The sequence below is a fragment of the Ursus maritimus genome, unplaced genomic scaffold, assembly GCF_017311325.1.
Source record: "Ursus maritimus isolate PB19 unplaced genomic scaffold, ASM1731132v1 scaffold_5, whole genome shotgun sequence".
In the NCBI taxonomy this organism is placed as follows: Eukaryota; Metazoa; Chordata; class Mammalia; order Carnivora; family Ursidae; genus Ursus; species Ursus maritimus.
The window spans coordinates 78,228,319-78,242,620 of record NW_024426663.1 but is presented as its reverse complement, the minus strand read 5'-3'; the positions used below and the strand labels follow the sequence as shown (position 1 = coordinate 78,242,620).

At 46.8% G+C, this 14,302-nt stretch overlaps 1 protein-coding gene across 1 annotated transcript in view; it reads left to right on the top strand.

The window, feature by feature from the left end:
* The first annotated feature begins 1,361 nt into the window (after window positions 1–1,361).
* The window catches only part of RNF130 (ring finger protein 130), a 132,277-nt gene continuing 119,336 nt past the window's right edge, over window positions 1,362–14,302 (top strand). The window contains exon 1 of the mRNA XM_040622636.1: window positions 1,362–1,636. Within this exon, the coding sequence (XP_040478570.1) occupies window positions 1,390–1,636 (247 nt within the window). The 5' untranslated portion in view covers window positions 1,362–1,389. The remainder of the gene's footprint in view (window positions 1,637–14,302) is intronic.

Sequence of the window (14,302 nt, the reverse complement as noted above, 5' to 3'; positions counted from 1 at the left end):
TGTACTTCCTGGAGACAAGTAAGTAAGTACCATCCAGCTTCAATATAGCCAGGGCATAAACAGATGATGGCCAGTGGGGTTGGAAGGGAAGGATCCTACAGGGAGAAATTGTGAAGGCTGTTGCTAAGAGTCACCCGTGGACAGCACCTTATCTGGACCCTTTCCCTGGAAACAGTGCCTCGGTTTTCCTTTGGGAAGCTGCCTCTTTCTGGGATATTCAGTACATTTGACTGGGCAAGGTTGACTCTACCACCTCCCACCATAGGATTCAGAGGATCCAGCCCTGGCCGGTCAGAAGATGCTATCCTTCCTCTTCACCTCGGAGCAATGATGACTGCACTGCTCAATACTCTGTAAGCTCCTGGATTCAGCCACACCTGAAGCAAGCCCCATCCCTCCCCTTCGTGTATGCTTTGGAAAGGTACACAGCTTAACTGACAACGTGTGTGTGCTGGGGGCTGGGTAGGTCTCACCACAATCTGCTCCTTGTCCAGGGACTCCGGAGGTTTCGTCTAATCTGTAGAGATCCTTCTCAACCACACAGGTGCCCTTACAGTACTGGGTGTTGTGGGCCCCCACATCCCCTTACAGAGACACATCCCCTCCCCTCCCCCTCGCTCATGATGTCAACTATAAGACTTGCAGGTTGACCGGCTAAAATGTGAAATCTCATAGACATTTAACTTTTTAAATTAATTATAAATTTTTAACTGTTTTTCCTTTTCATTCTCATTGCAACCTTTTCCACAGCGTTTGGAAAGCTCCCAGGCTCCAGGCCCAGTGCCCATCACGCCCCACGCACGGACAGGGGCCCGCGCGGCTCCGTCCCTCGTGCTGGCGGGCGGGAGCGGGCAGGACCTCGCACGCATGCGCGCGGGGGCGGCGCTGTGCCCCAGGCCTGCGCGTTGCCGCTCGGCCCCTGGGGAGGGGGGTTGGGCTGAGCGGCGGCGAGCGCGCGCCGGAGACGGCAGCCGGGCTAGCGGGACTTTGTGCTCCACAGACCCTCCTTCGGGCGCATCCTCCCGGAACCGCCCCCCAAACCCCTGTCGCTTCCAAGCAAGGCACCCCCGACTCGGCGGGACCAGCCCCATGGAGTGTGTCCGTCCCCACGGCCCCAGAGGGGCCCCGAGGAGACGACTGCGCGCGGCCGGACCCACCATCCTCGCCCACGGGCCCATGCGCGCGTCCCCGCGGGCGGGCCGCGGACGTGAGGGCGGCGAGCGGCGGGGCCGCGGCGCCGAGGAGGGCCGTGCTCGTGCCCGGCCCCGCGCAGGCCGCGCGCGCGCGCTCCCGCAGCGCCGGCCGTCGCCCGCCCGCCTCTCGGCGCCGGCCCTGGAGCCCGGTCCGCGAGCGGCGGCGGCGGCGGCGGCGGCGGCGGCCGGAGGGACGATGAGCGGCGCGGCGCGGGCGGGCCCGGCCCGGCTCGCCGCGCTCGCTCTGCTGACCTGCAGCCTGTGGCCGGCGCGGGCGGACAACGCGAGCCAGGAGTACTACACGGCGCTTATCAACGTGACGGTGCAGGAGCCCGGCCGCGGCGCCCCGCTTACGTTCCGCATCGACCGCGGGCGCTACGGGCTCGACTCACCCAAGGCCGAGGTCCGCGGCCAGGTGCTGGCGCCGCTGCCCATCCACGGAGGTGAGTGCCGGGCCGCGGAGAGCGGGGGCGGGCGGCGGCCCCCCGGGGAGCCGGGGCGCGGGGGCGGCGGGCGCGGCGCCCCCACCCCGGCCGGGCTCGCAGCTCCGCTCCGCACCGCTCGGCAGGCGGCCCCGGGGCCGAGGTTTCCGTCGTGTGCAGCCCGGCCTGCTCAGCGGCTGGCACTGAGGCTCCAGACGCGTTTAGGGGGGTTTCTTCTTTTCGGAGGACTTGGAAAACGTTCCTTGTCGCTTAGGTGGCTTGTTTACGGGAGGGCATTGGACTGCGACTTTGAGGGGACAGTTTAGACAAAGGAGGTGGTGGAGGAGCGCAAAACTAATTCATGGTGGGTGAGTTTTAACCTGTCTTTTCGGAATCGGCACGTTTGCTCCCGAAATCCCAGACTTAACGCTGCATTGGATCTCCAAGGATGAGGCCCTTTTCTAACGTGAAAACGTGCCGTTTTTCTTAAGTGGCAAGTGGGAGGAGGGTGGAAGAGGAAAATGGGCATCTTCCCTGTTGCTTTTGGCTCCTGTTCTGCCCCAGTAGTTTGACTGTAATTTGACGCCTGAAAATCTCACATTATGAAGAATCTGATACCGATCGGGACTAGTAGCCAAGTCTTCGGGGCACGGGTGCTGCTGACCAAAGGGGAAATAGATAAGATTTTCAAGAATTGTCTTTGAAGCCATTTGGCTTATCCTCGTGTCTTCCTAAAAACACGGGCTCTAATTATTTGGTATAAAACATGTATTTGTATAAATCACTGGCCATGTTTTAAAGGAATCTTTCTTCCTTTTGATATTTTCTGTGGGTTGTTTTGTTTTTTTGCCCACTGCGAACTTTTTGGAAAATGTCTGCTATCTTCTCCACCCCCACACTCATCCTGAGAATGCTGAGAGGGGATTTTTTTTTTTTTTAAGCTGCTATTCATTTTAAGATGACCTAAACAAGGCAGCCTAAATAAGGTAATGGTGTTTGTTTTTATCCTCTAAATATTAAAACATCATGCTTCTTCTGAGATCTGTATTTGTATGCTGGCTAAATTGTCCCCAATTTAGACCAGCCCTTTAAAACTTCATTTTTACACCAACAGTCAGGTGCTTAAAGAGCATTTGCATCTCCACTTTGTGAAAAATGGCAGCTAGGGTCCAGCTTGCCCGCAGAAACAACTTTGGGCTTTGGTTCAGTTAGTAAATATTTGTGTCCCTTTTCTGTGCCAGTCACTGTAGTTGGATCACATAACGGTGCCAAACTATGGCACTAACAATGGTAGCCTATTTTCTGGTGCTGAGAACCATGAGGGTCACGTGGAAGGGGAGGAAGAGGAAGAGAGAGAGGCAAGCTGTTCTGGAGCAAGAGCTGGCCCTGTGCAGTGTTTTGAAATCTGTGGTTTTTCTTTGGGGCTTGGTTCCCTCTGGCACCCTAAATCCATGATCCTCACTTTTAGATTCTTGCCTCCAAAGTGTTCCATGTGTTAAAACTACTTGTTGCTTGCTTGTCACCCCAAACAAAAGCCCCCGCTTTGAGAAGGCTTGTTTTAGGTGTTGGAATAGAAGGGTATGGGGAGCTCACATGCAACCGATGTGTGGGTGGAGGTTAGGCCTATTTCCTTGTCCCTGGGGCGGTAGCATCACTGTGGGATTCAAGGTTCTGAGGCCTGCTGTTCATATACATACTTGGTGACACCGGGAAACTAAATCGGCTGCGTAACCTCAGTTTCATCAGCAAAATGGAATGATGACATATTTTCCTCAGTAAGGTTGCTGAGAGGTATAAACGGTTCCTGCTTTTTTTTTTTTTTTTTTTTGAGTAGCTCCAACGCGGGGCTTGAACTCTCCACCCTGAAATCAAGACTTGAGCTGAGATTAAGAGTCAGATACTTTTAACCAACTGAGCCACCCAGGTGCCCCGTGGTTTCTCCATTCTTAAAAAGACCAGATTTGTTAACCTAAGTGAATGTCTAAATTGGTGAGGTTTTAGACACCCCACCAAAGTGAACACATTGGGGCAGTGTGTGAAGGCTGAGTCTGGGGTCAGTTTCCTTAAGTGTCTGTCTTCCCCTCCCCTTCTCCGTTCTCTAGGAGCTCATTCTCTTTTTGTACATGAGATTGCTCTATGTTTTCTCATGGTGTGAGTAGTGAGATCCTACAGGTGGTTTGGATCTGACTTCCTACTAAGAGATCTGCACACATGGGTGCTTTCAGTCTAGCAAATACTAACTGAAATCCCTTGTACCACTGGGGGGGAGACCGAGGGGCAACAGCAGTGAACAAAACAGAAAAAAATCTCTCTTCTGGTTGAAGTGCTAGTAAGGGCCTTTATAAATCAGTTTACCTGTAAATCGTGAAATCCAAGACATTTTCTTGCTTTTGCAGCAGGAACTCAGGAATGTATCTTAAAAACAACAATGGTGGTGTAAACCTGTTCAACTTATGCGTGTTTAAGAAATAGCTTACATCAGTGGTGAAAGTGGCTATTCTTGATTTAGTAAGTTTCAAAATTTTATATTTTAAGAAAAAGCATTGCAATTCTAGTGATCTTTACGCTCTTAAATTTTGAATTGAAGAGAATTCTTAGCATGTTTGTTGAGGACTTACTGTGTATTGACAGTAAACAAAGTGATATTCAAATTATACACACAAAAAAGTCATGAGACAGAATTCCTGGCAAAAGCAGCTGTGGGCAATAGATGTGAATCAATCTACCTACCTTTCTTTCTTTCTTTATTTCAAGTAGGCTCTATACCCAGCATGGGGCTTGAATTCACCACCCTGAGATCAGGAGTCACATGCTCTGCCCCCTTAGCCAGCCAGGAGCCCCTAGATGTGAAATTAATGAAAATGCATTTTGAGGATAAGTGTTTGGTACTAATGAACATAAAGACAATAACTTCACATTATCCTGGAGCTTAACATGGTGGCTCATTTTAACTCTATGACTTGATCGGTGAAATATTAGAAACCTTTCTTATTTTGTAGTGCTAGTATCAATTAGGCATGTATGAATTTCTGAGCAAAATTTATTTGCCCTATGTCCTTAAAGGATAAACGGGCAACTTTTTCTTTAGATGCTTTGGTAGTTTTAAAGTACATTTTGGGAAGTGTTAAACTTTATAAAACAGTAAGTGTTCCACTTTGACAATCTATTCTTTGTCTTTAAATTGAATGCATTTGTAAATGGAGATTTCATTTGTCTGGTGCTAAGGAGTTTCACGTTTTAGCTGAGAAAGAATTCATTTTTAGAAATGGGCCTTTAAAACGACATGTCTTGTATTTATTTGCAGATTCCAGTTGCTTGCTTATTACTAATTTACTGAAAGGGTGGGCTTAGAGCTAGAAACAAATGTAAACCAGCGAGTGCCTACTGCAGAGCAGACACTGTAACTGTGCTCTGTGTGTACACACACTAACTTTTTGTCTGAGCCTGGAGTGGGGGGTTGGGAAGGAGAAGGCCCTGTGTTGATGATGTCATTGTGTCTGCAGATGTGCTGGTGGGAAGAATCTGGTGTCAGCCACTTTTTGCTTTGCGTAGAAATTTTGAGGATTTGATATTACAGCCTGAGAGAACAATTTTACCAAATGTTCAGCTTTGGAGGGGGGAAAGGGTATCTTGCTGACTGTACAGATACAATAAAATTTAAAAGAAAAATTTAGGTTTAAGAAAGTGATTCTGTGGGATGAATCCATTAAACCTGAACATGGTTTTTAAAATTCTGTTAAAGAGTGAAGGAGATTGATGTGGAAATAAGACCTTGGATGAAAGCGGTCCTGTAATGTTGGAATTCATTCATAATGGCAAAGGCAGGGACTACTGGAGATAGTAGTCTTCAGGGATTTCAGAATATTGAGAGAAAAAATAGGTATGCTCCTGGGAGCAGGGACTCTGAAAGGAAAGAGAATTCAAAAGGAGCTGGAGGTTCTAAAAACCAGATTTTAACATAAATAACCAAGCAAGCAGATAAAGGAGATATATACAATAAATTATATTTATGTTGAGTTTTACAATTTTTTAAAGATTTTATTTATTTGAGAGAGAGCAGGAGTGGGGGGGCTGCAGACTCCCCGCTGAGCAGGGAGCCCAATGTAGGGCTCCATCCCAGGACCCTGGGATCATGACATGAGCTGAAGGCAGATGCTTAACTGACTGAGCCACCCAGGAGCACCTATATTGAATTTTACAATTTAGAAAATGGTTTTGCATACCATATTTTTCCTTCACTTTTGGATAATCCATTGGCATATAAATATTTGAATTTTTTTTTTAAAGATTTTACTTATTTGACAGAGAGAGACAGCCAGCGAGAGAGGGAACACAAGCAGGGGGAGTGGGAGAGGAAGAAGCAGGCTCCTAGCAGAGGAGCCTGATGCAGGGCTTGATCCCAGAACTCCAGGATCACGCCCTGAGCCCAAGGCAGATGCTTAATGACTGCGCCACCCAGGCGCCCCTATTTGAATATTTTTAAAAACACATTTGACCTTCCCACCAAATATCCATCCTGCTACCATTCCATTTCCCTGTTTCTCTTAATGGCAAAGCTTCTCATAAGTGTCCATATTCGCTCCCTTCAGTTTTTCCTCCTGTTTTTCACGTTGTGAAGATCTTTGATTGCTGTGCCAGTGATTTTGATAAAGACATGGCATATTTAAATGCATATTTAAATGTATTGGCCTACAGAATCCCTAGGGTCTCAATGTGTGGAATGGTGGATTGAAACTAAGAAAAAAATTAATGGGAATGAATAAATAGTCCTGAATTCCGGTAAAAAAAAAAAATCGCCCCCATTAAAGGGTGTTGAAGGGAGATAAGGCTTAGCTGCCTTTAGCGGGACGGGTCCTCCCCAGTCTCCATGCATCTGGGCATCTGGATCCTGGCCAGTGCTGGTCCTGCTTCATAGAGGCCAGGCCCACCTCTAGTTTATGTTCAGTTCTGCATATGAGTTTTAAAAGATGGACAAACCACAGAGCATTGTTTTAAACGTTATAAAAGAGAAATCCTTCATTTGGAGGAAGGTCAGATTAAATGACTTCTCAGATTCACCTATGAAGGAGAGTGGTTCTTTTCAAACCAGTCACATGGCTTCATGTGTGTACGTTTATGCACACACATACTGTTTACACGTTAGAATTTGTTTTGTAAGATTATCTTTTCAATTGAACAATTTAACAGAAGATGTGCAGTGTATCAAATCTTCGTCTCTCCTAGACAGATTTGAATTTTGACAACAATTGAAAGTTATTTGGGGGCAGTTCTTTTTTATGTGCTCGTGAGAATTCTCAAGAGAGGAAGTCTGCTGTGTTTCAGGCCATGTCGGCGGCATCTGTGGGATGAATGGGTAGTCCTCAGAGCTGATTCTTTTGAGTATTTAAGTCTAACAGTCTTGACTTATTTACAGAATGAAACTGCTTTTCAAGACCATCAACATTTGTTTGTTTTATCATCCTTGGAATATTTTATACACTGGATATTATTTTCTAAAAATTGTGTAGCTTTCTTTACTGTTGGAAGCAGTTTTGAATAAAACAAAGGGAGCTCTTTAAATGCAAAATGGCATAAATACAAAAGTACTTAAGAAGTACCTACTCTGGGGGCTCCTGGGTGGCTCAGTCGGTTAAATGTCTGCCTTCGGTCCAGGTCATGATCCTGGGGTCCTGGGATCGAGCCCTGCATTGGGCTCTCTGCTTAGCCGGAAGTCTGCTTCTCCCTCTTCCCCCCCACTTGCGTGCTCTCTCTCTCTGTCGCTATCTCTGTCTCTCTCTCAAATAAATTAAAATCTTTTTAAAAAAAAGTACCTACTCTGTGCTTGTGTTGTACAAGTCCTGTAGTGTGTGCCGAGGGTGCGGTACGTACTTCCTGCCTGGGAGAGCTTAGCCTTCTTGTTGAGATCAGCTTTGTCTGGGTGGCACCGCCAGAACGTGCCATTGTGTGAGAAGGCGAGGGCTGGGGGGCGTTTTTCTAAAGCAGGGGTCTGCACACCACAGCCACCTGTTACTGTAAACAGACCATGGAAGACGGCTGTGGCCGTTTGTTCCTGTGTCTTTGGCTGCTTTGAATTGGGTGGTTGTGACAGGAGTCTTTGTGGCCTGCGGGCCTAAACTGCGTAGTTTCTGGCCCTTTAAGAACACGTTTGACAATCTGTGTTCTTAAAGTTCATTTATACCTTAGTTTTTCCCATGAAAACCTATGTTATGGATTTATGGATGAGGGTTTGATTCCTAAATTGCCACAGACTGTGAGCTCCTGGCAGTTAGGGACAATGTCTTCTTTGTTTCAGTCCACACCTAGGACTGTGCCTGGCACTAGCAAGCCACTGGAATATATGACTGCATTTAATCCTGTGCTATTTGGTCTGGTGGTGAAACTGATGGCAGGCTTTGTAGGAAGGTGAGGGGGAGGTGGTGATGGGCGGAGTATACTGTAGGCCTCTGTTAGTGTGCTACATTGTAAATGGCACGAAGACCAGAAAAACAAAAAATGGTTTGGACGTGTAGTCTGGAAAGGTTTCATTGAAAATGTGGAATTTGAAGTCAACCTTGATTAGTTCTCTTTCCAGCCATAATGGAGTCAAAGGGACCAGATTTACTTCCCCACCTAAAATGACTAGAAAACCTGACAAAGTTACGAAACAGCAGTTTTAGAAATAGGTCAACAAAGAGTACAAGACAGTGATCCCTGAGAGAAAGGAAATAAACAATGGAGCCATATGACTGCCCCAGCTTACAGCCTGGAGAGTTTCCATGTTGCAGTGCAAGGGAGGGGAATCCAGAAGGAACCCGGTGGGCTCCTTGAGTTGCCAAGACCGAGTTCAGAGCTCAAGGAGGCCAAGGCAATTGGGATGGGCTTGGATATGCAAAGAGATAAAGTACCAGACAGGAGGGAACTGCGCAGACAGTGAGCTCTGCAGAGGTGCAACAGGCCCCCTCACGTCTTTGGTTGAGTACTGATCTGTATATTTTATGAAAAACTGTCAGAAATTAGCAGATGGAAGAACTCTCAGAGTTCCCATGAGGCTGGGGATAGTTCATAATCTCATTGATCAGTGTAGGGAGACCGTCTAACGCACAGGGCATGGAGCAAGGCCACATTAGCCCTAAATAAAAGCCTGTTCTGGACCCCACCTAACAAAGCTTAGAAGCATACTTTAAAAGGATCGGACTGATTCCAAGTAACTGATCCAGATCAAAGCCCAGCAATAGTTAAAGGGATGCAACGACATCTGGGTCCCAAAAACAAAATCCAAGACCAGTATCCAGTCAAAAATTACCAGGCATGCTAAGAAACAGACAAAAACAGTCCGTAGCAAGAGGCCCAGAAATAGAACAAATGATGGAGTTGCAGATAAGGAGGTTAAAGCAGCTATTACAGATCTACCCAGTTTCTTTGAGGATGTAAAAGAAAATACGCACGTGATGAGGAGAGAAATGGATAGAGAAGACCCACATCAGACTTGTAGCCATGAACTCAGACTTGAAAAGGTTTATGTCGGTAGAGAAAAGAAGAGGATGTTTGCGGCTCTGGTGCTTGCAGTGTATCCCAGGCAGAGATGTGTGGCTGACACGCTGTGTCCCCGCACTGTGGACTGAGGATGATGCTGGTACTGTACAGGGACTGTCCTTTGATAACAGCCCTAGGTGGTTACGGGTTTGGGGAATTCAGGGTCCTCCAGTCTCTCCCTTAGTGTCTTTTTTCTTTAGAGCTCTCTACGCAATTGGAAATTAGATATCTGGTTGGTTTGTTTCTGAGGGCGGGGTGCGGTTTCTTTGTCCACTCTTGTGTATTCAGTGCTTCGTGTGGTACCTGGAGCATAGTAGGCTGTTAGCGTTGGGTGATTAGCACGGGATGGGTTAAAGCAGGCGAGGGAACCCGGCAGCCGAGCGGCCGTGGGGATTCAGCAGAGCTGGGATGCGATGTGTCTGACCGCAGCGTCCATACTTTAACCACTTTCTTGTACTGCTTCCCAGGCGGGTTTAATAAATTATGATCTATGCACTCAGTGGAATGTTACACAGCCATTAAAGGGGATCGTGAAAGTTGCGTATATCCTACAAAAATAAATGTACAGTGATTGAACTGGGACTGTGTTGAATTTGTTTACAGTGGACAAGGACTCAAAGTCATGTGCAAAAATAAAACCGGTTGTGTTATATTGATTGGATTGTGGGTGACATTTCTCATTTTCTTTTCTTTCTCTCTTTTTGAAATTGTTAATTTTCAGTACCAAAACCTTCATAGAGGAAAAGTCATACTTCCCAAAGGGAACAAGTCAGTGGCAACAGGTTGGTTTTCTATTTGTTTATTTCCTAGCTATAAGAAGAATGGGATGAATTCCAAGCCACAGTCAGAAAGTGTAGGAAACTAGAAGATACCAGACGTATATTGAAAAGGGCATGTTTTTCCCTCGTAAGAAAAAAGGAACTCCAAGACCCAGAGTACTTAGTCCAAATGTGAAACAAGTAAAATGTGGCACGATTTTGAGTAGATCCTAGAAAGGATTTTTAGCAGATCCTAGAAAGAGAAGTGGAATGCTAGCACGGGGCCTGGCTGTTCTATAACATTTCTGTAGTGATGATATTAATACTTCAGTGGTTTTGTTGGTTTTCACTGTTTAAAATCAATCTGCAGTTAAAGCGTAGAAGCCTCTATTAGTTGTAGAACAGAAAGTAAACATTACCAACCTTAAGAATATACCACTATAAATAGATGATGAAGGGGGAGAGATGGAAGAGAGAAAACACGGGTCAGGAGCGGGTGAGGGCCAGTGTCTTCATCTCTCCACACAAGGTGAGCATTCAGGAGGGTGTCTGTAGCTGCAGATGCCGGGAGGGTTTAGCCACAGAGGAAAATCAGGAAGTAGCAAAATCAGGAGAGAGGGAAGATGGCAAAGCCTCCGTGAGCAAAATCTTGATTTGTGACCTCAAAAATCCATAACGTCTAACGGTGAAATAATGGCAGTAAGCCTTTTTGGAACTATGGAGGGTAACCACCAGGAGACCTAAAAACAGAACTTAAAAGTGGATGCCTTTTGGGACTTGGGACGATGGGGCGAATGCGGCAGATGCTCTTCACTGTATGCCGTTGGGTGAATTTGTCTTTTCTGCGTGTGGATGCTAAGATCCCCACTNTTTCCCCTTTCCACGCTGCAACTGAATTCTGCTCCCACCCCTTTTTTCCTTTGCCGAAGCTCCCTGGTTTCCCAGCATCTGCGGTCTTCTGCAGCTCCAGGGCCCTGCTGTGGAACGTAGGGTTCTGCAGAAACTAAGCACTGTCTCCGGGGTGTTCCTGCTTAGCTGGCACCAACAGACACTGAAGTCAGAAAACACTGCCATTGAATTAGCCGATTTCATTTCATAAACAGCTCTTCGTCTGTAGACCCTAAAGTAATTTATTATAGAAGCTGCTATGTTGGCTCATCGTGTTTCCCTTTTCTCTCGCAACTACCTTCCTCGTCAGTTAGTCATGATAAGGCCTCAGCATTGATTGAGCATTGGATGACCCCATCCCTTGGCCCGCGTTGGAGCTCTTCCAGCCCCCTCTGGGCTTCCCACCTCTCTCCTTATTTGATGTAGAGTCCATGATTCTTCATGATAATCACCCCTTTTCCCTCTATTCTGTATCACACTCACTTGGCAAAATCTGAGTCCCCGGTGAACCGCGTCCATCATTCATCTTCTCTGCGCTTCGTGTTGCCACGCAGCTGAATGTTGCTGGAGAAAATCTGAACGGCCCAGCTGACCAAGGTTTCTTAACATAAAGTTTAAACAAACGAGCACTTAACAATGTTCAGTAATCCAAAAGCATTTGTTTTAAGTTTTTTATTTATTTAAGCTATTTCTATACCCAATGTGGGCTCAGACTCACAACCCCGAGATCAAGAGTTGCACGTTCTTCCAACCAAGCCAGCCAGGCGCCCCCCCCCCCAAAATATTTTCTTCTAAAGAAGTGAGACAGCTTTTTGAGGCAATAATTTTCTCTCTTTCCAATGCCTGCTATTGTCTCTTCCTCTTTACCTTCAGCCTGGTCTCCTCTTCTGAGCCCTGGAGTCACATATTCAGCTCTGCCTGCTTGGTATCTTCAACCTAAATGTCTCAAGGATGTCTCTGGATTGACTAGCCTCAGATGGAGCTTTTGATATATTTTTTTGCCTTCCTGTCTGCTCCCCCTGCTCCCCAGTCTTCCCCATCTCAGTAAATGACATCACTGTCCGCTTTTCATATTTAAACAAATTTAGGAGTCATCCTTGCTGCTTTTCCTCACAATCCACATCCAGTCTTTCCTCCACAGTTCACTTTCAGGACTACAGAATACACATCTCTCTCTCTTGCTTGCCATTCCCCCTCCTGCCACTTGGGTATAGGCAACTCTCACCTCTTACCCTTTCCTGGTCTCCCGGCCTCTTCTCTTAACTCCCATCAATCTTTTCTCCCTACAGTAGCCCAAATGATTTTGAAGCTTCGACATGAAATCATAACACTCCCTGCTTAACCCCCTTCAGCGTCTTCTCATCGTCCTCAGAATGGAAACCAGAGCTCCTTGCTGTGGTGTACTCCCGTCGCTCCCGCTGCTCAGCTCACCACTGCTCACCAGGCCGAAGCTGTTCTGATGTTCCTTACTTCCTAGAGCTTCTGAGTTTTCTTCACTGTGCGTACCTCCTGGCTGCCGTCCCACCCACCTCCACTTCCTACTCCCCCATACAGTGTTTGCCGTACTAACGGAGCTTTACAGTTCTTTGGTTCTGTATAATGGCCAATTAAAGGGGCAGACAGAGACACGGGAGAAGGAGTACAGACTGTGAGAACTTACGGTCATCGGTGATTCTCAAGTCTGGCCACCCGTCTGAAGCCTCAGCATTCCTGTCCGGTGATTGTACAGCGCCAGCATGGGCAGATGAGTGACAGAAACCCACCACGTTCATCTCTGGGAAACAGTGTTAGGGAGTTTTTCGTCTGGGAAAAAAAAATGGGTTCGAGTATTTGTAGGCAGTAGTTGATTTCCTTGTTTGATTCAAGCCCTCTGACCGTTCGGCTTTATATCCCTATTTCTTTGGACCATTCTTAAGAATATGGTGTCATAAACGTCAGAATGCGTTTGTCTGTCAATATTCCACTTAAAGGATGCAGTGGGTTGAATAGTGTCCCATAAAAGTTCATGTCCACCTGGAATCTCGGAGTGCGACCTTATTTGGAAATAGGATCTTGACGAATGTTAAGTTGTTAAAGATCGAGATAAGATCATAGTAGTTTGGGGTGGGCCTTAAATCCAACGTGGGTGTCCTTATAAGGAGAGGAGAGGATTCAGAGAGGCACAGAGTGAAAAAGGCCACAAGAAGAGAGAGGGAAATAGAGGTCGCAGTTACGCTGTCAGCGCCAGCACACGCCAAGGATTGCTGGCGAGCCCTAGAAGCTAGGAGAGAGATGTGGGACCGTTTTTCCCGTGGAGCCTTCAGAAGGAGCCAACCCTGCTAACCCTTTGACTTCAACTTCTGGCTTCCAGAACTGCCAGACAATACATTTCTTGTTTTAAGCCACCAAGTCTGTGGTCATTTGTTACGGCAGCCCTCGGAAATGAATACAGAAGAAGCCCCAGACTGGACTCAGTAATGCATTTGGTTTGCCCAAGCAGAAAAGAGTAGAACTGCTTTTTTCCATAATGCTGGACACCTGCCTAGAGTCCTGTAAGTTATTTTGGTAGCTCTAATCACTGACTCATACTGAGCTTACCGTTGATTAAACCTTCTAAGTCTTTTTCAGTGGCTGCCCTAAGCTGTGTGATTTTTATCTTCACTGGCTGCAGCCTGTTCACTCAGCCTTTCAAGATACTCTGAATCCTGATGTGTCCCCCGCAGTCTTTACTCTTTCCAGCGGCTTTGTGTCAACAGTGGATGTGATGAGCACCCTTTCCGGATCTTCATCTAAGTCAGGTCTTAACCTTCCGGGCTTATGGATCCTCTTTAAGACTTTAATGAAAGCCATGGAGCTTTCTGTCAAAAAATACATATTTACATAGATAATACACAAAATTTTCAGTAAGGTTTAGAGAGTTCAGATACCTCTTGAAGCCCTAAGTGGTCCACGAACCCAGAGTTTAGGATCCCTGCTCTGTGTAATCCAGTATTAAAGAATGTGAATGAGCAGACCCTAATAGTGTGTTGCTCAGAACCTTCTAAGATGGTTGACCTCGGAGGGGCGCCTGGGTGGCACAGCGGTTAAGCGTCTGCCTTCGGCTCAGGGCGTGATCCCAGCGTTGTGGGATCGAGCCCCACATCAGGCTCCTCCACTATGAGCCTGCTTCTTCCTCTCCCATTCCCCCTGCTTGTGTTCCCTCTCTCGCTGGCTATCTCTATCTCTGTCGAGTAAATAAATAAAAAATCTTAAAAAAAAAAAAAAAAAGATGGTTGACCTCTGGTGGACCCATTCATCAGCACGTTTGGGGCACGGGCACGCCGTAGAGTTTTCTAACTTACTTCATTGACTTTGCATTTGGTGCCTGGTTCTTAGTGTTATGATATCATAAAAGATGTAATCAGGTGTTTTGATGGAAAGAACAAAGGTATTTATTGACTCTCTTCCGGATTTGCTAGGTCAGGAGCTATGGCAAGGAAGGAAAAGAAGTGGAGCTTTCATGGCTCAGCCATAGTGTGTTAATTTCCTGTTGCCACTGGAACCAGTTACC